The following is a 27251-nucleotide window of genomic DNA, read 5'->3' on the forward strand; positions in this document are numbered from 1 at the left end:
CTTCTGCACAACAAAGGAAACTATAAGCAAGGTGAAAAGACAGCCTTCAGAATGGGAGAAAATAATAGCAAATGAAGCAACTGACAAACAACTAATCGCAAAAATATACAAGCAACTCCTACAGCTCAATTCCAGAAAAATAAATGACTCAATCAAAAAATGGGCCAAAGAACTAGACATTTCTCCAAAGAAAACATATAGATGGCTAACAAACACATGAAAAGATGCTCAACATCACTCATTATCAGAGAAATGAAAATCAAAACCACAATGAGGTACCGTTTCACACCAGTCAGAATGGCTGTGATCCAAAAGTCTACAAGCAATAAATGCTGGAGAGGATGTGGAGAAAAGAGAACCCTCTTACACTGTTGGTGAGAATGCAAACTAGTACAGCCACTATGGAGAAGAGTGTGGAGATTCCTTAAAAAACTGGAAATAGAACTGCCGTATGACCCAGCAATCCCACTGCTGGGCATACACACTAATAAGGAAACCAGAAGGGAAAGAGACACATGTACCCCAATGTTCATCGCAGCACTGTTTACAATAGCCAGGACATGGAAGCAACCTAGATGCCCATCAGCAGATGAATGGATAAGAAAGCTGTGGTACATATATACAATGGAGTATTAATCAGCCATTAAAAAGAATACATTTGAATCAGTTCTAATGAGGTGGATGAAACTGGAGCCTATTATCCAGAGTGAAGTAAGCCAGAAAGAAAAACACCAATACAGTATACTAACGCACATATATGGAATTTAGAAAGATAGTAATAATAACCCTGTATACGAGACAGCAAAACAGACACTGATGTATAGAACAGTCTTTTGGACTCTGTGGGAGAGGGAGAGGGTGGGATGATTTGGGAGAATGGTATTGAAAAACATGTATAATATCATATATGAAACGAGTCGCCAGTACAGGTTCAATGTATGATACTGGATGCTTGGGGCTGGTGCACTGGGATGACCCAGAGGGATGCTACGGGGAGGGAAGCGGGAGGAGGGTTCACGATGGGGAACACGTGTATACATGTGGAGGATTCATGTTGATATATGGCAAAACCAATACAATATTGTAAAGTTAAAAAATAAAATAAAATATATTAAAAAAATAAATAAATAAAAATTAAAAAAATAAAATCCCTTCAAGGATTTCAATTGTATCCCAATTAATTTCAAGATTTACTAGTTCTAAGTTGGAACATGCACTAAGGAACGGGCAACAATTTTTGAGCTAGATCTGCTTTTGGAATAAAGTCGACAAAGACTGATAATAATACTGAATAATGACAGAATTTCCCAGGGTCAAATTACATGAAAATTAAAAACTAACTAATTCAAAACCCTCACATTTGATAGAAAGGTAAGAGTGCCTGAAGAACTATGGATGGAGGTTTGTGACATTGCACAGGACACAATGATCAAGACCAACCCCAAAAAAAGAAATGCAAAAAGGCAAAATGGTTGTCCAAAGAGGCTTACAAATAGCTGAGAAAATAAAAGACGCGAAAGGCAAAGGAGAAAAGGAAAGATATACCCATTTGAATGCAGAGTTCCAAAGAATAGCAAGGAGAGATAAGAAAGCCTTTCTCAGTGATCAATGCAAAGAAATAGAGGAAAACAATAAAATGGGAAAGGCTAGACATCTCTTGAAGAAAACAGGAGATAACAGGGGAACATTTCATGCAAAAGATGGGAACAATAAACTACAGAAATGGTATGGACCTAACAGAAGCAGAAGGTACAAAGACGAGGTGGCAAGAATACACAGAAGAACTGTACAAAAAATTCTTCATGACCCAGATAACTATGATGGTGTGAACACTCACCTAGAGCTAGACATCCTGGAAGGTGAAGTTAAATGGGCCTTAGGAAGCATCACTACGAACAAAGCTAGCGGAGGTGATGGAACTCCATTTGAGCTATTTCAAATCCTTAAAAATGATGCTGTGAAAGTGCTGCACTCAATATGCCAGCAAATTTGGACAACTCAGCAGTGGCCACAGGACTGGAGAAGGTAAGTTTCATTCCAATCCAAAAGAATGGCAATTCCAAAGAATATTCACACTACCACACAATTGCACTCATTTCACACACTAGCAAAGTAATGCTCAAAAGTCCCGAAGCCAGGCTTCAACAGAACATGAACCATGAACTTCCAGATGTTCAAGCTGGTTTGGAAAAGGCAGAGGAACCAGAGATCAAATTGGCAACATCTGCTGGATCATCGAAAAAGAAAGAGAATTGCAGAAAAACATCTTCTGCTTTATTGACCACATAAAAGCCTTTGACTGTGTGGATCACAAAAAACTGGAAAATTCTTAGATGGGAATACCAGACCACCTGACCTGTCTTCTGAGAAATCTGTATGCAGGTCAAGAAGCAACAGTTAGAACTGGACATGGAACAACAGACTGGTTCCAAATCAGAAAAGTACATCAAGGCTTCATATTGCCACTCTGCTTATTTTACTTATATGCAGAGTACATCATGAGAAATGTTGGGCTGGATGGAGCACAAGCTGGAATCAAGATTGCCAGGAGAAATATCAATAACCTTGGCTAGGCAGATCACATCACGCTTATGGCAGAAAGCGAAGAGCCTCTTGATGAAAGTTAAGAGAGAGAAAAAGTTGGCTTAAAGCTCAACATTCAGAAAACGAAGATCATGGCATCTGGTCCCATCACTTCATGGCAAATAGATGGGGAAACAATGGAAACAGTGATAGACTTTATTTTGGAGGGCTCCAAAAATCAATGCAGATGGTGACTGCAGCCATTAAATTAAAAGACACTTACTCCTTGGAAGAAAAGTTATGACCATCCTAGACAGCATATTCAAAAGCAGAGACATTACTTTACCAACAAAGGTCTGTCTAGTCAAGGCTATGGTTTTTCCAGTGGTCATGTATGGATGTGAGAGTTGGACTTGAAGAAAGTTGAGTGCCGAAGAACTGATGCTTCTGAACTGTGTTGTTCGAGAAGACTCTTGAGAGTCCCTTGGACTGCAAGGAGATCCAACCAGTCCATCCTAAAGGAAATCAGTCCTGGATGTTCATTGAAAGGACTGATGTTGAAGCTGAAACTCCGATACTTTGGCCACCTCATGCGAAGAACTGACTCACTGGAAAAGACCCTGATGCTCGGAAAGATTGAGGGCAGGAGGAGAAGGGGACAACAGAGGATGAGACGGTTGGATGGCAACACCAACTCAATGGACATGGGTTTGAGTAAGCTCCAACAGTTGGTGATGGACAGGGGGCGCCTGGCGTGCTGCAGTCCATGAGGTCACAGACAGTCAGACACGACTGAGACTGTGAACTGAAGAAAAGAGTACATAAGAGATTTTAACATGGTCGTATGGTGAAACCCACACAGAACTATCACCACAACCTAGCTGACTGATATTTAATGTTATTTTCTTTTTTGTAAAAGGTCTAAATAATGTTACATGTTTCAAGTTTCAAAACAGAGTGTGTAACAAGCATGTTCAATAGCAGCACATGCTCTGTTTGATTCATTAATCTTTATTCCCAGCAGGTTGAGAATTTTGTTAGTCTATTAGGATGTGTTAGTCAAAATAGTATCTTTTAAAAGCATTATTTCACATGTATCACATAATTTACTTCTCTTTCCCTTGAGAATGAACATTATGACCTAAACTTTTTCTATACACATCAAGTCCAATAAACAGCTGACTCATACTATATAATCAAGAAATTACCTCTCTGATTTATTTTTGCATATCATTAAATACCATAAAGTAGTAAATGTAATGACTCAAGAATCCTGTAAAGTTTTAGTAATTATGATTTTTATAAAAAGGTTTCATTTAATTGGAATTTTCATTAATAAACTGCCAAATTGTAAGTAAGACTTATTTTTTAAAATAGTGATAAGACAATTTAAAGAAAAGATGAAAACAACAGTTTCAGAAGGATAGGTGTTTTAACTCTTAATGTTTGATAAAATTCACCTGTGAAGCTGTCATGTCCTGGACTTTTGTTTGTTGAAAGGTTTTTAATCATGGTTTCAATGACCCTGCAATTCCACTCCTGGGCATATATCCAGAGAGAAACATGGCCCAAAAAGATGCATGCATCCCAGTGTTCACTGCAGCACTGTTTACAAAAGCCAAGACATGGAAGCAACCTAAATGTTCAGTCACAGAGGAATGGATAAAGATGTGGTACATATATTCAATGGAATATTACTCAACCATTAAAAAGAATCAAATAATGTCATTTGCAGCAACTTGGATGGACCTAGAGAGTGTCATACTGAGTGAAGTCAGACAGAGAAGGAGAAATAGCATATGACATCCCTTATATGAGAAATTTATAAAGAAATGATACAAATAAACTTACTTATAAAACAGAAAGAGACTTACAGACTTAGAAAATGAACTTCTGATTGCCTGGGGAGAAGGGATTGTTAGGGACTTTGGGAAGGTCATGTACATACTGCTATATTTAAAATGGATAACAAAGATCTACTGTAGAGCACATGGAACTCTGCTCAATGTTATGTGGCAGCCTGGGTGGGAGTGGGGTTTGGGGGAAAATGGATACAGGTATATGAATGGCTGAGTCCCTTCCCTGTTCACCTGAAAGTACTAGAACACTGTTAACTGGCTATACCCCAGTACAAAATGTTTTTGATGTTAAAAATAAATAAATAAAAAGATCAAAACATAAATTTTCATTTCTACCACTGATTGATTATACAACAGATCATAGGAGCAAATGACTCAAATTCTTCTATGTCCCTTAAGTCATAAACTATGGACTGGTGGACCATTTAGGCCTTTTTCTCAGTTCAAAAATCCTATGTCTTTGTCAACTTGCAGTCCTGTTTTTTGGTGTTGCTTACTAGAGTTAATAGTAGCAACATTAATTTCAAAGTCTCTCCTGTACTGACATCATATCTTAGGGCTAAAAGAAATCGGTAAAATTTAGTTCTCATATACTCCAATGGGTTCATATTTCATGGCATTAATGTCAATATTAAATCACAGAACTTTCTAATTTACTTGTTTGTAAGATAAAATCAAAGGCAGTAGGCAGAGTAATAGCTCTCTACCCACAAAAAAAGATATCCACACACACAAATCCCTGAAACTGTGAATGATATTTTATATTAAGAAGACAGACTTTGCTGATAAGAATAAGGCTAAGCACCTTGCAGTACAAAATTACCCCGGTTAACAGTGGGTAGACCCAATCTAAGGAGTCCTTAGAAACAGAGAATCTTCCCAGTCTATGGTGATCCATCAGAGGGGGATGTGATGATAGAGAAGGTCACAGAGAAGCTACATTATGGATTTTGAAAATGAAGGGAGGGGGCCATGAGCAAAGGAATGTGAGAGACCTTCAGATACTGGAAAAGGTCAAGAAATGCATTATCCCTCAGAGCCTCCAGAGAGCAACTTGGGCCTGAAGGACCCCTTGATTTTAGCCAGTGGGACCCATCACACTTCCAGCCCACAGTACTATAAAGTAATAAATGTGTTGTTTTAAACCACTAAATTTGTAGCAACTTAACAGCAACAGAAAACACATGTATCATTCAAATAAATTTTGGAGAAATTTCTATGTCAGTAAAAGCACACTTTAAATTTTTAAAAAGACATTGTATTTATGTACTACTTCCCTGGTGACTCAGATGATAAAGCGTCTGTCTACAGTGCGGGAGACCTGGGTTCGAGCCCTGGGTTGGGAAGATCCCCTGGAGAAGGAAAAGGCAATCCACTTCAGTACTATTGCCTGGAAAATCCCATGGACAGAGGAGCCTGGTAGGCTACAGTCTATGGGGTCACAAAGAGTAGGACACAACTGAGCAACTTCACTTTCACTTGGTGTAAGTAAAAACTGAATATATCTGTTCAAACCTAAGAGCTATAAAATGAAGTATTATTATATATTTTGGAGAAAATTCCCTAACCATAAGTCTTTGATTATTAGTATATGCTTGCATATAAATTATAATTATTAATAAAAATATATACATACCTAATTGTTCAATAATACTTGAAACCATCCCAAGAGGCTTTAATTCAATATCTTCAGGCAGAACAACAGTGAGTTCTTCAACAGAAGGTAGTTCCTGTAATACAAAAAAGCAGTAATCTTCCACCAGCTTCAAGGACTTAATTTTTTTTTTTTTTTAAAAGATGGCTTCCATGTAGTATGCTGTTTCTGTTTCTGAGATGTAACATTAAGTATTTTTCATCTCTTGGATCTCGTCCTTTCTAGTGTCTGAACATTTCTCCTCTCTCCAACATCTCCCCACCTACGTGATTCAAGAGATCTAGTATCTACACCCTAACTGATAATGCAGACCTAAATACCACTCTAGATTTTTCCAATCGACTTGAACAAGAGACCATCCTAAAAGAGACAATATAAAATAACTCCCAGAGACATTCCACTTGAAGAGAATTAATTCTATTGGCTCTGATTTCTCCACAGAAGAGTTCTCTGATCTGTCTTAATGTGGTTAGTTAATTAATTTGACTATGACTAAACAATTTAACAGAGGAACAGCTAACTTTTCTGAGGCTGTGTGAAAGAAAGATGAATTTCTGGTCTCTTCAAGACAAAATACATAATTCCTTGAAATGATGTAGTAAGTTTCAGCTCAAGAAGCTGTGAAGCTGTTACCTGATTATCTTCTTCCCTGTCTAGGTTAAAACCAAATTTCTTTACATTCTGACCCAGGTGCTGTTTGTCAGTTGTACAGAAACTAGATATTGAAGTGGAGAGGATATTGAAGAAAAATCTAAGAAAGCAGACCTTAGGTTTTAAATTAAATAAAAAGAGCTTTCTGTTCACCTTTGTCAAATGATCACAACTGACTCTCCCAAGTAAAATTTTTCCCTAAGAAGGGCTTAAAGGAAAGTGCAAAGAGCCTACTAATGGTATACTAGGGTTAAGTCTGGGAGAGAAAAAATGACTTTTGGAGAACTGTTAAAAAAGACAGGAAAACCTAAATCATACAGAGCATTTTAGATGAGTGTATCTCAGATACTCATTTTCCTCTACAGGATCTCCAGTCCAGGCTTTTAGCAAAAACAAGACTGGGAGCTGACTGTGGCTCAGATCATGAACTCCTTATTGCCAAATTCAGACTTAAACTGAAGAAAGTGGAGAAATCCACTAGACCATTCAGGTATGACCTAAGTCAAATCCCTTATGACTATACAGTGGAAGTGAGAAATAGATTTAAGGGCCTAGATCTGATAGATAGAGTGCCTGATGAACTATGGACGGAGGTTCTTGACATTGTACAGGAGACAGGGATCAAGACCATCCCCATGGAAAAGAAATGCAAAAAAGCAAAATGGCTGTCTGGAGAGGCCTTACAAATAGCTGTGAAAAGAAGAGAAGCAAAAAGCAAAGGAGAAAAGGAAAGACATAAACATCTGAATGCAGAGTTCCAAAGAATAGCAAGAAGAGATAAGAAAGCCTTCCTCAGCCATCAATGCCAAGAAATAGAGAAAAAGAACAGAATGGGAAAGACTAGAGATCTCTTCAAGAAAACTAGAGATACCAAGGGAACATTTCATGCAAAGATGGGCTCAATAAAGGACAGAAATGGTATGGACCTAACAGAAGCAGAAGATATTAAGAAGAGGTGGGAAGAATACACAGAAGAACTGTACAAAAAAGATCTTCATGATCCAGATAATCACAATGGTGTGATTACTCACCTACAGCAAGACATCCTGGAATGTGAAGTCAAATGGGCCTCAGGAAGCATCACTACGTACAAAGCTAGTGGAGGTGATGGAATTACCGCTGAGCTATTCCAAATCCTGAAAGATGATGCTGCAGAAGTGCTGCACTCAATACGTCAGCAAATTTGGAAAACTCAGCAGTGGCCACAGGACTGGAAAAGGTAAGTTTTCATTCTAATTCCAAAGAAAGACAATGCCAAGGAATCCTCAAACCACTGCATAACGAACTACACTCATTTCACATGCTGGCAAAGTAATGCTCAGAATTTTCCAAGCCAAGCAACAACAGTACATATACTGAGAACTTCCAGATGTTCAAGCTGGATTTAGAAAAGGCACAGGAACCAGAGATCAACTGCTAAAATCCACTGGATCATAGAAAAAGCAAGAGAATTCCAGAAAAATATCTACTTCTGCTTTATTGACTACATAAAACCCTTTGACTGTGTGGATCACAACAAACTGTGGAAAATTCTTAAAGAGATGGAAATACAAGACCCATATATAAGAAACACATATACAGGTCAAGAAGCAACAGTTAGAACCCAACACGGGACAACAGACTGATTCCAAATTGGGAAAGAAGTACATGAAGGCTGTATGTTTTCACCTTGCTTATTTAACTTATATGCAGAGTACATCATGCGAAATGCCAGGCTGGATGAAGGAAGCACAAGCTGGAATCAAGATTGATGGGAGAAATATCAATAACCACAGATACGCAGATGACACCACCCTCATGGCAGAAAATGAAGAACTACAGAGCCTCCTGATGAAAGTAAAAAGAGGATTGTGAAAAGGCTGACTTAAAACTCAACATTCAAAAAACAAAGATCATGGCATCTGGTCCTAACACCTCATGGCAAATGGGGAAACAATGGAAACAGTAAGAGACTTTATTTTCTTGGGCTCCCAAATCCCTGCTGTGGTGATTGCTGCCATTAAATTAAAAGACACTTAATTCTTGGGAGAAAAACTATGAAAAACCTAGACAGCATATTAAAAAGTAGAGACACTACTCTGTCAACAAAGGTCCGTCTACTCAAAGTTATGGTTTTTCCAGTAGTCATGTATGGATGTGAGAGTTGGACCATGAAGAAGGCTGAGCTCTGACAAACTGATGCTTTAGAATTGTGTTGGAGAAGACTCTTGGGAGTCTCTTGGACTGCAAGGATATCAAACCAGTCAATCCTAATGGAAATCAATCCTGAATATTCATTGGAAGGACTGATGCTGAAGATCCAATACTCTGGCCACCTGACTGGAAGAGCCGACTCATTAGAAAAGACCCTGATGCTGGGAAAGACTGAAGGCAAGAGAAGGGGATGACAGAGGATGAGATGGTTGGATGGCATCACTGACTCAACTGACATGAGTCTGAGCAAACTCTGGGAGATGGTGAAGGACAGGGAAGTCTGGCATGCAGCAGTCCATGGGGTCAGAAAGAGTCAGACACAACTCAGCGACCGAACAACAGCAATGCAACCACACAAGGATGAAAACTGCTTGCTATTTCACCAAATTACAGTAAGGTATAGAGCAAAATCTTTCATTACTTTTAGACTGTAACAAAGTCTGCTGGTTAAATAAAGCTAAGAGTTTGTAGATAGAGGAAAGGAAGAAAAGCAGAAATGCTATGAGATCTTTTATGGAAACCTCCGAACCAGGTAGGAGGGCAGATCACATGCCAGTAACACTTAAGACACAAATCAATGCTATTCTCAATAAATATATGCTATTTTGACTACAAAATGGAAGGCTCCTTAATTTGTATTTTCTATGAGGAGGAATAAAGGCCCATGCAAAATAATTACGTTTTGATCCAAACCAAAACTCTGATACTGTTTTCATCGTTTTTAACTTTAAATATAGAAGTTACATATGTTCCTTTTTTTTTTTTTAATAAAAACTTCAGTAGTACAGAAGAATACAAAAATATTTAAAACATGAACAGCAAATAAATTTAAAAAATAAAAAGCAAAATTAAAAAAAAAGCAAAAATCTCCCCTATCCTATTCCTTTCAACCTTGTTCCAATTCCTCTCCATAGACAGCTGTTAACAGATTTTCAAATATGTTTACTAGGCAGACACAAACTTTACATTTAACTTTAATATGTCTCATTCAAATAAAATATCCATATTGTAATATAAGCTATCCTTTTCATGTTATATCTTGCACGTCTTTCTACATCAAAAATAAGTATCTATTTTATTTAAACTCTTATGGTGTTCCACTATATAAATGGACTATAACTTAGTATACCAATCATCCTATATAATAATAATCTGCACAGCTTTAATTTTTATTATTACACAAAATGATACAATGAACATTCTTTAATACATACGTTTGTGTAACTCTCATGATAAATTCTTCTAAGTGAAACTGCTAGATCCAAAGGTATAAACATTTTTAATTTTGACAAATACTGCTAAATCTCCTTTCAAAAAGGCTGCATCAATGCACACTTTCATGAATGATGTATGAAAAGATTTTCCTATTATCGATGTCATCACTCAGGAGCAAACTTTAAAGCCCACCCAATAGGTCCAAAATAGTATCCTGCCTTAAATCCAAATTTCTTCATTAATCAGGACAACATGATTCCTGGCTATCTGAATGTATTTATGAATTGTTTGTATACTTTACATATAGTTCTTCTGAAAGGTTTATCTTTTTATCAGTTTTTAAGAAAATTTGGGGTCTTTAAGAACATTTGCCCATTATCAACTATACAGCAAATATCCATTCCCTTATCTCCCAAATATATCAATCTTTTCCTTTTTTCTGATTTTAACCCTGTATCACATTTATGAAGACCTCTATAACAAGATCACGTTTGACACATTGTTGCTGTCCTTACTTTGCTGCTGCTGCTAAGTCGCTTCAGTCGTGTCTGACTCTGTCTGACCCCATAGACGGCAGCCCACCAGGCTCCGCCGTCCCTGGGATTCTCCACGCAAGAACACTGGAGTGGGTTGCCATTTCCTTCTTCAATGCATGTAAGTGAAAAGTGAAAGTGAAATCGCTCAGTTGTGCCTGACTCTTAGCGACCCCATGGACTGCAGCCTACCAGGCTTCTCCATCCATGGGATTTTCCAGGCAAGAGTACTGGAGTGGGGTGCCATTGCCTTCTCCTTCCTTACTTTAGTTTCACTTTTAAAATTATATGTATGATGGAGAGAGTAACATGGAAACTTACATTAGCATATGTAAAACTGCCAATGGGACTCTGCATTCTGTCTCAGGGAACTCAAACAGGGGCTCTGTATCAACCTAGAGGGGTGGGATGGGGAGGAAGATGAAAGGGAGGTTCAAGAGGGAGGGGACATATGTATAACTATGGGTGATTCATGCTGATGCTTGACAGAAAACAACAAAATTCTGTAAAGCAATTATCCTTCAATTAAAAAATTAATAATAAATAAAGTACTTATCAAAAAATAAAATTACATGAACACAATATCATGCTGAAATTCATGTCTAGTGCTTTTCTTGTGTAGTCACTCTATTATCATATTTTCAAAAAAATAAGTTCTCCTACTTTTCAATATTAGCACATTGTATTTTGAACTGTTCAAATAACTATGGTTGGTATGACTACTCAAGCAAGTGTGATGATTGTGGGCTTGTATCTCTATCAGGAATGTTTCAAATGTCAAGCATAAGAATGAATTTTGATTGGGATTTTTTTTTTAATAAGGTTAAGAAAGGTATACATATATTCCTATTTTTGTGTCTCTTTTTTAAGTGAGACATGATGACTGTTAAACTTTACCAAATGCCTTTTCATCATCTTTTGAGATTATTATCACATAAATCACTCTGAGTTGAGCATGTCAAACTATACAGGGTCTGACAGAGTCCTGACATCCTGCTTCAAGGATGTCTGTGAGACAGCCAGCATGAGAGACAAGGCAAGGTAAATAAAGCCAGACTATTTGCAGTGAGGTGGGGACTTACACCTGTGTTCAAAATACAGGCTGGCAGGCTCCCTGAACTGTTACTACCCCATTTTCAACCTATGTATTAATAAAACAGCAAGTTTTGCCTACTAATGGGAAGGATTTCTGATCTCACATAGAACCAAACTTAGAATACAGATATAATACTTCTAATTCCAGCTCACTGACCCCAGGACTCTGAAATGTGGAAATATATACAGTTTTCTGTGATTCCTACAGAAGGCCAATGAAGGCATTCAACTGCTTCTTGATGGTAAAAGACCCTACCTATAAGAGCAATATGCATGAAGTCTCTTATCACAAATGCTCTACAAAACACAAAAGGTATGTATAGTACATATAACTTAAGAGATAAATGGAATCAGCCTATTACAATTCCAGGTTAACAGCCTGTTTTGGAATTTGCTTTTGAAAGTCTAGTTAAGCCAACCAGTATATTTGCTTTGGAAATGGCAGATATTCTGGAAATGGAATCAATGGAGAAAAGAGATATTTGTCCTTTTCAAATAAGCATGCTAGGAAACAAGGGATAAAAAATAAAGGGGGCAAAAATCTCCCAAACTCCCTCAACAATTCATCCAAGGGATGTGCTTTCCATGAAGATTTTTGACAGGTTTGAAGGCATAATTTTAGAAGGTTCAAATGGAAAGCTTCTCGGACTGCAATGTCACACCGTCAACATAAAATCCTGTCTCAACATGTAGATAGATGTCTCAAGTTATGTTAACTTCCCTAACCATTAAGCTGAAGAACTGCACCACCACCAAGCCTAGTCAGTCTTTATCAAATTAACCTGTGGTTTTGTTTTCTTGTGAATATATTAATGTCTAACATACTATTCTTTTACCGGCTTAAAATCTATGTCCCAAACTAGACAACAAATCCAACAAAAACTAGGACGAGGTCTGCCTTGCTTCTTACTATGGTAAGAACAATGACTATCACAAAGTATTTAGTATATACTAAATAGTATATACTAAATGATATTTAGTATATATCACAAAGGTATTTAGTATATATTTATTACATGAATTGACTTAGCCCAACAACCCAAGCTAAAAACAAATAAACAAACAAAAAATTTAAATTGGAGTTTTTCAGTCAAAGCACGAATCAGATAATGAAACTACAATTCTTAAAATTCAAAAGAGAATCCTCAAGGAATGAAAAGGATCTCAACCCAGCCTTCTCAAAAAGAAAGTAAAAAAGGGTGGCTTCCAATTAAGCTTCACTGCACAGAACTGACACACAGATACCTCAGGTTTGCAGCAGCAAGTATTATTGTAGCCAGGAGAGTAACTAATACGGCAGTTGCCCTGGTACAAAATTCAATCTGCTTAGTCTCATAACCTCCTTCAAATAAAAACCAAAACTTTGTTTTCCACAAGTGGAGAAAGGATGTGTATGTGTGATAGAGACGAGGAGAAGCACACTCCAGTGACAAAGAACAAAAGAAAGGGACCAAAACACACAGTAAATGACACTAGTGCCTTGCCAGTGGAGAGTATATAGAGTCAGAGATGAGACACGTAACAACGACAAACCAAAAGGCTGAGGGCAGACATGATGAGGGAAATCCAGGCCCTTTATCATATAAACAAAACCGAGTCTCATGAAAACAAAAAGTTAGAAACCTATTTACAGCTAGTTAGGAAGATTCAAACATGAGCCTGGTTTACCTATGACCCTCATAGAAAGATTAATGAGTGAGTAGGAAAGACTCCTACTCTGCTTATCTAATACAAGATGTTAATTAATTTGATTATTTAAATTTAATTAATTAAAATTAAATAAAATTTACAATGCAGTCTTCAGGAGCACTAGCCACATTCAAGTGTTCTGTTGCTGTGGTATAAAGACAGGGTTAATATAATAGGACATGTCCATCACTGCAGGAGGACTGGCTGGATAGCACTGCTTTACACTCTCATACATCCAAAGAGCCCTCCATTACTAAATATATACCCAAGTATAAGCGGACCATCTATTTTTAGCCATTAATACAAGTATAATTTTAGGACCACATTCTAACAGTATGCACCATATTAGGTCTTGACGTTAACCTGAATACCTGGGAAATGAAGGTGTGTGATCAATCTTTATCATTATTGTTATTTGCTACTTTCCAAAATTAAAAAGAAACTAACAACTTATTTTGGATATATACAATCTGCAGCTAAATATAAATATCTATGCTTTCATGTGTGCTTAGTTGCTAAGTTGTGTCTGACTCTTTGTGACCCCATGGACTCTAAGCCACCAGATTCCACTGTCCATGGGATTTTCCAGGCAAGAATGCTGGAGTGGGTTGCCATTTCCCACTCTGGGGGATTTTCCTGACCCAGGGACTGAATCCACATCTCCTGCATTGGCAGGCAGATTCTCTACCACTGAGTCACCAAAAATAGGCATAGCATTCAGCAAAATGCTGAAAGTCAACATACTAATGAAATCCAATCCTCTACTTCTGGCGCATCTACAGATCCAAATCAAAGGCTTTATTAAAGGGCAACAGAGGGTTTCTTACAATAATGTAGGAAAGCTTAAATTAGATGACAGAATCATCTTTCACCATTACAAATTATGCTCATTACTCAAAAACCAAATAATCGGGAAGTTCAAATGATCAAATTCCAGTGCTGTGAAAAAGTCCTAAGCAGGAACTGAAAAACAGAGCTGACTAGACTCCATCTGATGCCAGATCTGAATCTGCTCTTCCTCACTCACTGCATCAGGAAAGTCATTTTTGGGTTATCAGTTTTCTTATCTATCTATAAGTAGTGAGAAACTAAGCAAAAAAAAAAAAGTTCTCAACAATTCATTCAAGTGATTAATAGTACAATTTTTAAAAATGTTTAACAGCATGCAATCAAAAAGACAGAATATTAATACAGAAATTACATAATAGACTTGAATAAAGTTACTCTGATTCTGAAGAACAGATGTTATGCTCTTCAGCTATGGCATTAAAGAAATGCAAGGTCCCAACCACATCTCAAGTAACTGTGAAAGATCAACAACAGTCTATCATTGCTCAGTTAAACAAAATACTCAAATGTGTAGCATCTAACATTAAAATTCATCCTATTAAAAATTAAACTGTAGATACGCCAGTCAAAAAATGGTGTCTAAGACTTTCACCAGAAAAATGGAAGGAGCTAATCAGTCAGAAATGGCCCTCTGAAAAAACAACAATATCTTACAATGGCCCTGACTTCCCTAGCTCAAGGAAGGCTTATCACTGGGGGAGGGGGAAAAAATCAGTAATTCATGATCTTTTCAGGTAAAATTATCTAAAGAACCTTGTTTTGGGTTTTCACTCACAAACACAGAAAAAGGGCAGCAAATAGTGAGAAAGAAATCAAACATTCCAAATGGCAACTAACCCATTTGATGCCAGTTTGGGGAGAACTTTAAAAACTGAGGAAAGTGGAACAAAACTATCCCACCACTCTCTCCTGTTAGCCAGGAGCAGAGGACTGCACGTGGCAGCCAACTGTGTCTCCAGCCAAGCTGGAGTCTTCTTTACAGACATTGGTCTTTATCCTCTAAAACAGCCACAACTCACTCATTAAAATCTACAGGGGTCAGGGAACCTAATAGAATGTTTTTCTGTAATAATGATCATATACATGTATATACAGAAGACACATATGGGTACTCTACTGAATAAATTAGTATTTATCCAGGATCAGTTGTGCTTCATAGAAGCTTACTGAAGTAACTGTGCAATGCAGTACAAAATTTTAATTTTTAAAAAAATGTGAGCACTGTTTTTAAAAAGCACCAAATATTACTGAAAACCTACCTCCTTTCAAGTATATAAGCCATTTAAATATCAGGCATTTTGAGAATAATATTAAAAAGTGTCATCAACAGTCTTAAGGTACGATATGATAATTCCACATATACTAGACTCAACAAAAGCTGAAGCTAAATAAGGTCTACACTTTTAGGACAAAACTTTTAAATCAAGTTAGGCCCTGAAAACACCGTAGTCAATCAACGATATTAAGAGTAGAACAAGGTGCAAGACAATTTCAAGACTGTGAGAAGTAAAAAAAACTGAAATAATCCACTGTAACTTCTGATCACTTCAGGTGGCCTAGGTATTTCCAGATCCTCACATTAGGAAGTTTCATGATACGGGTCTTCACTGTCACAATCAGAAAAACTGTACTCACCCTAATTACAACTACACAAAGTGCCAACCTAATTACACTGCATAATTATATTGCCTACTGTATACTCCATATAATATATAATATAGGCAGTCTCTAAATTATGAAAGTAAATTTACCAAGAGTTACCTACAAGTACTTAAATGTTTTTCTTGGTCATGCTATATTACACACATAAATACACATTATCTCTAATGCAGTATTATTCATATTTTATCCCCATAAACACTGCAATCATAATTTTTAAATATGTAACTTCAGGTTTTCAGAAGAGAAAACAATGGGCACTAATTTATACAATTAACTTCTGATTAAGACTTAGAAATGTCATAATCCTATAAATGTCCTTATGATTCTAAATCTTCATCACATCTAATTTATTTGAAAGAAGAGTTGAGGACATTCTCAACTGAGAACTGAGAGAAAATTCTTCAAAAAGAATCTAATTTTCCAATTCATTGAAACACTTCATAAACCCTATGTGGTTTAAATGTAGTTCCAAAACTGTAATATGTGTGCTGCTTTACGTTTATTGTATAGATTATATATAAATCTTCTCCGCTTTCAAGTGTTTATGTTTTAAAAGAATGATTCCCCTTGGTTAACTTTAAGTCCTATACTGCATTCCTGCACTAAGTAAAGAGAGGATTACAACTACTCTCCTTTCCACTGTGTCTATGGCTGACCAATCCCTCTTTCCTCCTCTTCCTCTCAACTTTTTTAAATCAGGTTATAACAACATCTTGTCATCCCAAAGGACCACTGCAGCTCTGTTTAACTCTAAAAGGACAATCTTGAGGTCACTTCACTTTAGTTCCCACATACTTACAAATATAGATCTGCAATAGTTAGTAGGTAGATCATCAGGATCTAACTGTCCAACAATAGAAACGATGTAAAAAGTTAGATCCAGGAAGGCAACACTCCTGCTTAACAAACAGACTAAAGAGGTAAAAGTTAAGCTCAGCATGCCTAAACAAAAGGTAACAGAGTTTTGCCAAGAGAACACACTGGTCAGAGCAAATACTCACTTCCAACAACACAAAAGACGACTCTACACATGGACATCATTACATGGTCAATACTGACATGAGACTGATTACACTCTTCACAGCCGAAGATGGAAAAGCTCTATACAGCCAGCAAAACAAGACCTGGAGCTCAGTGTGGCTCAGATCATGACCTCTTTATTGAAAAATTCAGGCTTAAATTGAAGAAAGTAGGGAAAACCACTAGACCATTCAGATATGACCTAAATCATCAAATCCTGTACGATTATACAGTGGAGGTGACAAATAGATTCAAGGGATTAACTCTGGTAGACAGAGCGCCTGGAGAATTATGGGCAAACTAGGTTCATAATATTGTACAGGAGGTGGTAACCAAACTCATCCTCAAGATAAATAAAGGCAAAATGGTTGTCTGAGGAGGACTTAAAAATAGCTGAGAAAAGATGTGAGATGAGGAAAGATATACCCCACCGAATGCAGAGTTCCAGAGCACAGTAAGGAGAGATAAGAAAGCCTTCTTAAATGAACAATGAAAACAAAGAAGAAAACAACAGAATGGGAAAGACTATCAATCTCTTCAGGAAATTTGGAGATAAAAAGAGAACATTTCATGCAAACATGGGCACAAGAAAGGACAAAAACAGTACGGACCTAAGAGAAGCAGAAGATATTAAAAAGAAGTGGCAAGAATACATAGAAGAACTATACACAAGGGTCTTAATGACCTGGATAACCACGATGGTGCGGTCAATCACCTAGAGCCAGACACTTGGGAGTGTGAAGTCAAGTGGGCCTTAGGAAGCATCACTACAAAGCTACTGGAGGTTATGGAATCCCAATTGAGCTATTTAAAATCCTAAAAGATGATACTGTTAAAATGCTACACTCAGTATGTCAACAAATTTGGAAAACTTAGCAGTGACCCCAGGACTGGAAATGGTCAGTTTCCATTTCAATTTCAAAGAAAGGCAATGCCAAAGAACATTCAAAGTACCAGTTGTGCCCATTTCACATGCTAGTAAGATAATGCTCCAAATCCTTCAAGCTAGGCTTCAACAGTACTTGAGAACTTTCAGATGTACAACCTGGTTTTAGAAAAGGCAGAGGAATCAAAGACCAAATTGCCAACATTCCTTGGATCATGGAAAAAGCAAGGGAATATGAGAAAAAAATATATTTCTGCTTCACTGACTACGCTAAAGCCTTGGACTGTGTGGATCACAACAAACTGGAAAATTCTTAAAAGAGATAGGAATACCAGACCAACTTACTTGTCTCCTGAGAAAACTGTATATAGATCAAGAAACAACAGTTAGAACCAAACATGGAACAACAGACTGGTTCAATATTGGGAAAGTAGTATGTCAAGTTTGTATGGTGTCACCCTACTTACATTATGTGAAATATAGGCTGGATGAATCACAAGCTGGAATTAAGATTGCCTGGAGAAATATTAACAACCTCAGATATGCAGATGATACCACTTTAATGGCAGAAAGCAAAGAGGAATTAAAGAGCCTCTTGATGAATGAAAAAGGAGAGTGAAAAAGCTGGCTTAAATCTCAGTATTCAAAAACCAAAGATCATGGCATCTGATCCCCTCACTTCATGGCAAATAGGGAAAAACTGGAAACAATGACAAATTTTATTTTGCGGGGTTCCAAAATCACTGCAAATGATGAGTGCAGCTAAAAGACGCTTGTTCCTTGGAATAAAAGCTATGAGGAACCTCCACAGCATATTAAAAAGCAGAGACATCACTTCACTGACAAAGGTCCATATAGTCAAAGCTATGGTTTTTCCAGTAGTCATGTATGGATGTGAGAGTTGGACCATAAGGAAGACTGAGCAGCAAAGAATTATTTGATGCTTTCGAACTGTGGTTCTGCAGAACTCTTCAAAGTCTCTTAAGACGCCAAGGAGATGAAAACAGTGAATCCTAAAGAAAATCAACCCTGAATATTCACCGGAAGGACTGATGCTGAAGCTCCAATATTTTGGCCACCTGATGAGAAGAGCTGGCTCACTGAAAAAGACCCTGATGCTGGGAAAGACTGAGGGCAGGAGGAGAAGCGGGCAAAAGAGGATGAGATGGTTAGATAACATCACCAACTATGAATTTGAGCAAATTCTGGGAGATAGAGAAGGACAAGGAAGCCTAGCGTGCTACAGTCCACAGGTCACAAAGAGTGGGACGTGACTTAGCATCTGAACGACAACAAATGCCTCAACAATAGGAAACAGTCCAGAATATAAGAAACTTTATGAAGAATTAGGCCATAACACCAGTAAAGCTGGTCTTTGTTCTAAAGATCTCACAGATGTATCACAAACTCTGAAACTGGTACTAAATATTTGATCCATTTGAATTTATGCACACCTTTTTGCAAAGACAACACAGGATATTTCACTGGTTTTCTTCAGAATTTCATTAGGAAATTAGAAGACTACACACAGCAAACAGTTCCACTGCACAGCCCTGCTGCCTGAGAAGATACACACCAGTAGACCTACAAAGGCACATTCAATACCAGCTAGAGCTACTTTTCACTTTCATGCATTGGAGAAGGAAATGGCAACCCACTCCAGTGTTCTTGCCTGGAGAATCCCAGAGATGGGGGAGCCTGGTGGGCTGCAGTCTATGGGGTCCCACAGAATCGGACATGACTAAAGCGACTTAGCAGCAGCAGTAGAGCTACTTTATGTAACAAAGGAGGGGGCGAGTCCCAGGAAGCATGAACTGTCATCTGAAAAAAGACAAATTCAAAGCTAAGTAATAGGACTGTCTCAAAAGTCAGCAAAGAATATGGTATGAATAGCCAGTTCATGGAGAAAGTGAGAGTAGAACATATCAAATTTTCTACAGAGCCAGGAACAAGAAACCCAAGTGCAAGCTAGAGGTAAAATGATTGAATCTACAGGCAAACAGAAGTGAGTCAGCAAATAAAATGACACTCAGAGCTTTGAGAATGCCAGGAAGCACATAAAAGAAATAGCACAGCCATCCTCAATAGCTACCTTGGTTCCCAGTGGCTTTCCTAGCCAAGTAAGTTTACAGTACATCTCCTTCTCCTAATGTAATCTGGTCTCTGTTGCAGCTCCAAGAGTCCAACCTATGTCATATGTGATTAACTGCTTCCACGTATTTCCCTCTTTCCCTCCACAGAAGATAAATGTTATTACTGACTGAACAACAGCTGCCATGTTCTAAGCCTCCCCTTCCCATGAACGCATCCCTTGTGGTTTGTATGTGGCTGATACTACCCATACTCTTCAAAATTCACACCCTTTCGCACTCCCTTTCTGTCACTTATCACATACACTCCCACCCTCACACTCTCCCATTCGCTTTCTCTCATTTACACTTTCCTATACACTCTCCACATGAGAGTATAGGAGTGACCATGCAACTCATGTCCAGGCAATCAGAATACCCATCTCACTAGCTTCAATTATTTGTTCAGACCCACGAACCAGGCTCCCAGTAAACCAATCCAAGTTCTGTCCACGACGTTCATTCAGGAGTATCAGAGGCCCAGCCACCAGCCACGTGCAGAAACATCTTCTGAATAACAAAGAGTAGATCCTAAAGACAATGAGTACTTGAAGCCACACCATTCTTGAAATTCAGGGCCAAGTCATTCTCTTCCCTTGACCTTGAGAGCGCAAGTCCCAAAAGAGTCCTCATATACTCTTCTACAGCCCTAAAACATTTACAGCAGACCAGGGAACTCACTCCTCTACATATCTCCAAAACCATATGTAGGAGTAGGAACTTCTAGTACATTTGCTTTCTAATCCTAAGAATATAAAATAGTGTGAGGAGCTAGTTAAGAATTCAAAATTTAAAAGAAAAAAAAAAAAAAAGGCTACAATTGCCCCTTCCATCCTTCCCAAAGATCCTTCAGAACTAGCACAAAAAGGAAGACACCCTCTCACTATTTCAAGTTTTAAAAACTAATATATTTTCCCCAGCAAAAAAAGGAATTTTGATATGAGCTAAGCATACATTCACACAATTCAACAGCACTTCCAGCACTTCTCCCCGTCATTTACTGTCTGCCTCTCCAGTAGGTGTATTTAGAATAGAAACCAGATGGGTCTTGTTTCTGGCACATGGCAGGCATGTTGTAATAGTTTAAACATGAGTGAATGTCACATGCCCACTCACTCACCCACTCCACAAGTCACATATTACTCTTGACTGACAGCCCGATATCTGAAAAGCACTCTGCTGGGCACTACATGAGCCACAAAGATCAGCTATGAACCAGTCCTCAAAAATGTGGACACAGACTCTTTTTGACTTTCTGATGAAAATATGGGCACTCTATCCAGAAAAATACCTAAATAAATTGACTAAGATTTTGCATTAAATTTCAAGAATTCCCAAGGGAAGAATTTCAGATCCAGTAGGATAAATAAGAAAATGAAACACGTGTACACACCAAAGTACTATGATCCTTTATTTGTTGATTCTTATATTCTAAGAGAGACTTAAGTAGAAAAGTGATTAAGATACAGGGACAAGACCAAACAAATCTGCCAATAACTTCAGAAAATAATCATAAGTTGGGAGAGCCTCTGTGTAAAAAACCACTGAGATTAAGGTCGGCAGTATGAAAACATAAATCACTGATGAATTCACACACAAATTCCAGGGTTCCCTCAATACACAAGGCATAACTGAGATAGAAAAGTCCTTATTACAAGTAGAGAAAAAGGAAATAATCGATCCAGTATGGTCATGAAAAGGTTCCTGAATGTCTCTAGGCTTTAAAAATTTCTCTCAAATTTTGCTTTACTACTTCACTGGTTTAAGCGTTTTATAACTATAATTAGGGACCACTAAATTTCTTGAAAACATTAACAATAATTAAAAGTACACGTGGGAGTTGTAAAAAAAAAACCATATGGCAATACAGCCCATACTGTGAAATTCTGAGAAGACTTTCCTCTTATACCATAAGGCTTCAACAAGACTATCATTAACCTCCTAGGAACAGCATACAGTCTAAGAGGAAATAACCATGCATTCAAATGCCAATAAATATCTATCCACAATAAACAAGTCTTCTCCAACTGTAGTAATGATAACGCTCCAAAAACTTCCAGTAAACAGAAATCCTCAAAAGTGCAACCGATCTAATTTTACTTTCTATTTCTCCAAATCCAATTGATTAAAAAAACAGTTTCAACTGCTACTGAACTAAAGTCTCTCTGAGTTTTGGACCCCTTCCCAAAAAAAGAATTGTACATCTTACAATCTTTAGGGAAGATAAGAATGAAAGGCAGCAAGCTAAACTAGATGCCCAGCACATTATCAAAAGTTAGCATTAGAAACAAACCTGAAAAATTATTCAGAATCAATTCTTTCTTTCACTTAAGAAAGCCAAGGCATGGCACAAGTATGACCAGTAAAAGTTGAGAGTGGTCTTCAAATTCATGGAGCAGATACAGGCCAAATGAAATGATAACAGTATCATAAAATATTTCAGAACATATAAATTAAGTTTAGTAACAAATCTAAGTACTTACACTAAGAAGTAACTCATCTTTTGTTTTAAGAGGAAAATTCTTATTTTCCTTCTCAACTAGTAAGTCATCTTCTCCATCTGACAGAACTGGAGGAAGGGACATACGAGAGGAAGACGATGAAGACGATGATGAGGAAGAGGAGGAGCTTGAACTATCGGAATCTGTTTCACTATAGAGAAGAAAAAGTTGAAAACGATACAAAAGCATTATTACAATGGTATTAAAATATGATTATTCAACTAGAAAATATCTGCGTTACTAGATGCTTATGATTGCTGGTATAATTCAAAGGCTAGCATTTTGAAATTGACTATAGTGTTTGGAAAGCACTCTAATCAACTGATCACTCTAATCAACTGATCACAAACCCTGCTCTAACCCAAACCCTCTTTTTACAACTGTCTCTTATGTGATGCATCAGTCTGAAGCACGTGACAAATCAGTGACCAAAGAGAATTCTGGGCCAGGCACCTGTCTTATTAGTCACCAAGGATCAGATCAATTAAGCAAGAGACTTGCTTCTCAGTCTTCAATTTGGAAACTTTTCCAAGTTACCATCCATGCTGAACACTCCGCTCTCTGAAAACCCCTTTAGCCCTTGACTTCCACAACAATTCTCAGAGCCAAAAACTATCCTCTTAGCTTGAACTGTTCACTGGTACCCCCTTCAGCTCCTTTTATGTGCTGTTTCTACAAGTCCCATATTCATCTCTTCTCTCCGGTACTCTTTCCATGTATAACCTCCAATGAGTTCAATCATTACCAATGTGCAGATAACTGCTAAATCTTCAGTCTTGATATCCCTAAGCTCCACCCCTAAACTCTTAATAGCTGCCAAATTAATGACCTACAAACTCACAAGTTAAAAACAGTGCATTCTCCCTACTAATTCTGTTTTTCTCTTTCAGTTTCTCTTGTATTTCACTGTTTAGTCCTGAATCCAGTCACTAGAGGTAGAAACCTTGGAACTGTATCAAAGTATTGCATGCTCAGTCAATGATGAAATTGGTAAACATGACTCCTATTCCACTAGAAAAATAATACAGAGTGCTACTAGCTGATGTTAAGGAATTAGGGTTCATTCTACTACAGCTGATAATGACATGGTTGTTATGTAAAAAATATTTTATCAGAAATGCACAGTAAAGAATTTACAGGAAAGGTGGCATGCTGTCTGATACTTGTTTTAAAACTATCAAGTTAGAAATGTTAGGTAAAACAAAGTTAAGGGGACTTCCCTGGTGCTCCAGTGATGGGGAATCCACCTGCCAATGAAGGGGACATGAGTTCAATCCCCTGTCCAGGATTCCACATGCTGTGGAGCAACTAAGCCCAGTGTACCACAACTACTTAGTTTGCACACCTAGAGTCCACGCTCCACAAGGAGGCCACCACAATGAGAAGCCCACCTACCACAATCAAGCAGCGGCCGCCCCCCCCAACCTCGCCTAACTAGAGGAAAGCCATGCATGCACAACACAGCCAAACATAACTAAATAAAGCTAGGAAATAATGGAAACTGTGAAACTTGGTGATGGCTATGTGTACAGTCATTATATTACTCTGAGTCTGAAAATGTCCACAATAAAAAGTTTGAAGTAGGGTGGGATAGGGTGTGAGGGAGGTTCAAGAGGGAGGGGACAAACGTATACCTGTGACTGATTCACGTCAATGTACCGCGGAAACCAGCCAACACAACATTTTAAAGCAATTGTCCTTCAATTAAAAGTAAATAAATTTAAAAATACATATCCAAAAAAAAGTTTAAAGTAAGTTTTACCTGTAATCTGATGTTCAAATTTACATTTCCATACCTGAATTGTCCTCCTACTGCTTCCCTGACATCTTCAATTTGTTGACAGTGAAACCTCAAATTAACTGTCTAAATTTAACATTCCTATTGGTTTACAGCCCCCATCCCAGAAAGGTTTCTCCCCATCTCCGTAAACAGCACCGCCATACACCCAGTTGATGCCCCTCTTCATAGGCCATATCTATTGGCGATCCAAATCGGGAAAGTTTCAAAATATTCAATCCAAACACCGTCACACGGTGGACTAATACAACGTCTTTCCCATTGCTTTCACACTAAGCCAACCACTCTGCTTTCACTCTTGAACACACAGTTCAGTTCCTTCTCCACAGAGTAAACCATTAAAATGCTAACTTGAGCATGAAAATCATCTGCTTAAAATTCTTCAAATTTCTCTAGCAGTTACAATGAAAATTCACATGGCCTGAGGGTCCTACCTGGTTGGGTTCTACAACAAGTGCCTTGCTTGTTCCTTCCTTGTAATTTTCAACAACTCACTTTTTTTTTTTTTACTTCATTTTTCGTCCCTCTCACCAGAATGCAAGGCAAGGATCGTGTGTATATGTTCACCGACACAGCATGGCATAAAACACACTCAAACACTTGCAGACAAGATTCAGCGTGGTTCAGTGAACTCTCCTCCCACCACAGAACTTTCCTATATAAAAGACAGGAGGTAGGGCTGGAGAAGCCTCAAAAGCTACGCAAAGCACGTAGTAATAGTTGAATCACTTTCCTCTAATTTCATGAAAAATTCATCACCAGAGAAATTCTACTACCAAAACTGTCAGGAGTCAATCTGAAAAGAAACAAAAATCCTTTATCTGATGCCCCATTTATCTGGTTCAACCAGCAAGAGTACACACTAAACTTGAGAAAAAGATTTGCCACAAACCTTAAATTATAACCCCCAAGGCCATACCACGTCGAGTGGTCACCGGAATAAGCCCCCACTCTCAGGTTTTCTACGTTCTAACTGCAAACGACAAACTGTCCACAGAGGGCTCTCGGATCGCCAGCCTCAGAGGTGGGGCCCCGACAGCCTCGCTCCCTCCCGGGGACACTGCAGACGCGGCAAGGGACGCGCCCCGGCTCCTGCGCCCTCCTGCCTCCTTGGCCCCGGCCTCCCGCTACCAGAGCCATCCCCACGTGCCCGGCCGCCGGGGGCACGACCTGTCCGAGTCCGAATCTGAGTCGGAGTCCGAGTCAGACGTCTCCAGGCCGCTCCCTTCCAGAGGCGGCCCCGGGAGCGACGGCGGCAGGAGTTGAGGCGACGGTTCGCCCGCAGACTCCGGGGCCCCCTGGTCTGCCGGCGGCGCTGCGACCGGAGCGGGGCCCGGGGCCGGCGCGGCCACCTCCTGGCCAATTCCGACGCCGGCGCCACCGAATTTCAGTGTCTGCAGCTGAGCGGCGGAGGCCTCCACCACCTCCATGGCGCAAACTTAGGACGCTCGCGCCGGGAGGCTCACCACCTCGCCCACAGCGGCCGCGGAAACGAAGCACAGGCCCGCTCCACGCGCCGCTCCGATAACCACACGCGGGGCCGTCCGGAGACGCGCCCCCGCTGCAAACGCAGCGGCACTTCCGGGAAGCGTGTGACGTAACGGGACGCAACGGCGATCCCTGGGGCGGGGCGATCCGGAGGCCTTTGCACGCGGAGCCGAGCGGTCCTAAAGCCGCTGATTTCCCTGCGTCCTGGGAAACGCTGCTCACTGTGAGAGGCCAGATGGAGAGACATTCCCGCTGCTAGATCTGGGACAGTTACACGGAGGCTGAGATGGGAAGGAGGGATGGCAGGACTGGAAGACGCCTGATGGGGCGAGGCCCTGCAGATTGGAAACTTGAGTCAGGAAGCTTTGAACCAGCACTTTGAACCAACAGCAGTGGACAGGCAACAAACACAATGACCATCCATCCCCAAAATTACAACTCATATTTTTGTTTGTTTGTTTTCTCCAAAGCGCTCCCAACTTAAAGAGCGCTAATCGTGGGGGAAACATGTTGCTGCCTGTTGGTGTTTTAGTTGACACTTTCGTAGAAAGGGTGGAATGGGGGTGAAATGAGTAATGGCCTGAGAAACCATTATTCTAGGTCTTAAGGGAGGCAAGCAAGAAGTTCTTAGGGTTGAAGAAGAGGTAAGAATTTTCTTGTTTTCCTGTTAGAACTTCAGTTTGAGGCTTTAGCCCCTCAGATAATAATAAATAGTAATCATTGTGACCATTTAGTAAGCGTGCGTATGTGCCAAGGACTGCCTAAGACACTATCAGTATTCACGCAGTTTCATTATGTGCCGTCCACAGTGCCAGACCTTCATAGAAATTACAAGAGTAATACATTGTCGCTAGTTTTAAGGAGTTTACCATTTAGTTGAAATAAAAAGGTCAATGCACAGGAGATAGAGATATTTGAAATGTGGAATAGAATTTGCTAGTTCAGCAGTGATAGAAAGTTAAAGACTGACATGATGTATCGTAGAAGTCTTCCAAGTAGAAGCAGGAATTTAAAGTTGAGGTACTACTTGCTAAACCAGTGATTAAGCACAAATTAAGCTCAGTATGTCCAGCTGAATTGACCTGTGCTTGAATCTTAGCTCTACCATTGCCATGTTGGTGTAACTGATTTGGGAAGGAAAGTCTGACATAACTAAATTTCATTTTCCTTATCTATAAAATGGAGGTAAAAATACTATCTCAATTTTGTTGTTGTTCAGTTGCTCAGTCGTGCCTAAGCTCTTTGCAACCACATAGACTCCAGCAGGCCAGGCTTCCCTGCCCTTCACTATCTTCTGGAGTTTGCTCAAACTCATGTCCATTGAGTCAGTGATACCATCCTTAAACCATGTCATCACTGTCTCCCCTTTCTCCTCTGCACTCAGTCTTTGCCAGCATCAGGGTCTTTTCCAATGAGTCAGCTCTTCACATCAGGTAGCCAGAGTATTGAAGCTTCAGCATCAGTCCTTCCAATGAAAATTCTGGGTTGATTTCCTTTAGAATTGAC

General features: G+C 39.0%; 1 protein-coding gene across 1 annotated transcript in view; it reads right to left on the minus strand.

Moving 5' to 3' along the window:
• NAF1 (nuclear assembly factor 1 ribonucleoprotein) overlaps window positions 1–25835 on the minus strand; it is a 50455-nt gene extending 24620 nt beyond the window's left edge. Inside the window, 3 exon segments of the mRNA XM_010858336.1 lie at window positions 6019–6112; window positions 22442–22610; window positions 25428–25835. Coding sequence (XP_010856638.1) covers window positions 6019–6112; window positions 22442–22610; window positions 25428–25687 — 523 coding nt within the window. The 5' untranslated portion in view covers window positions 25688–25835.
• Between the last annotated feature and the right edge of the window lie 1416 nt (window positions 25836–27251).

Source organism: Bison bison, unplaced genomic scaffold (assembly GCF_000754665.1).
Source record: "Bison bison bison isolate TAMUID 2011002044 unplaced genomic scaffold, Bison_UMD1.0 scf7180017864385, whole genome shotgun sequence".
NCBI lineage: Eukaryota > Metazoa > Chordata > Mammalia > Artiodactyla > Bovidae > Bison > Bison bison.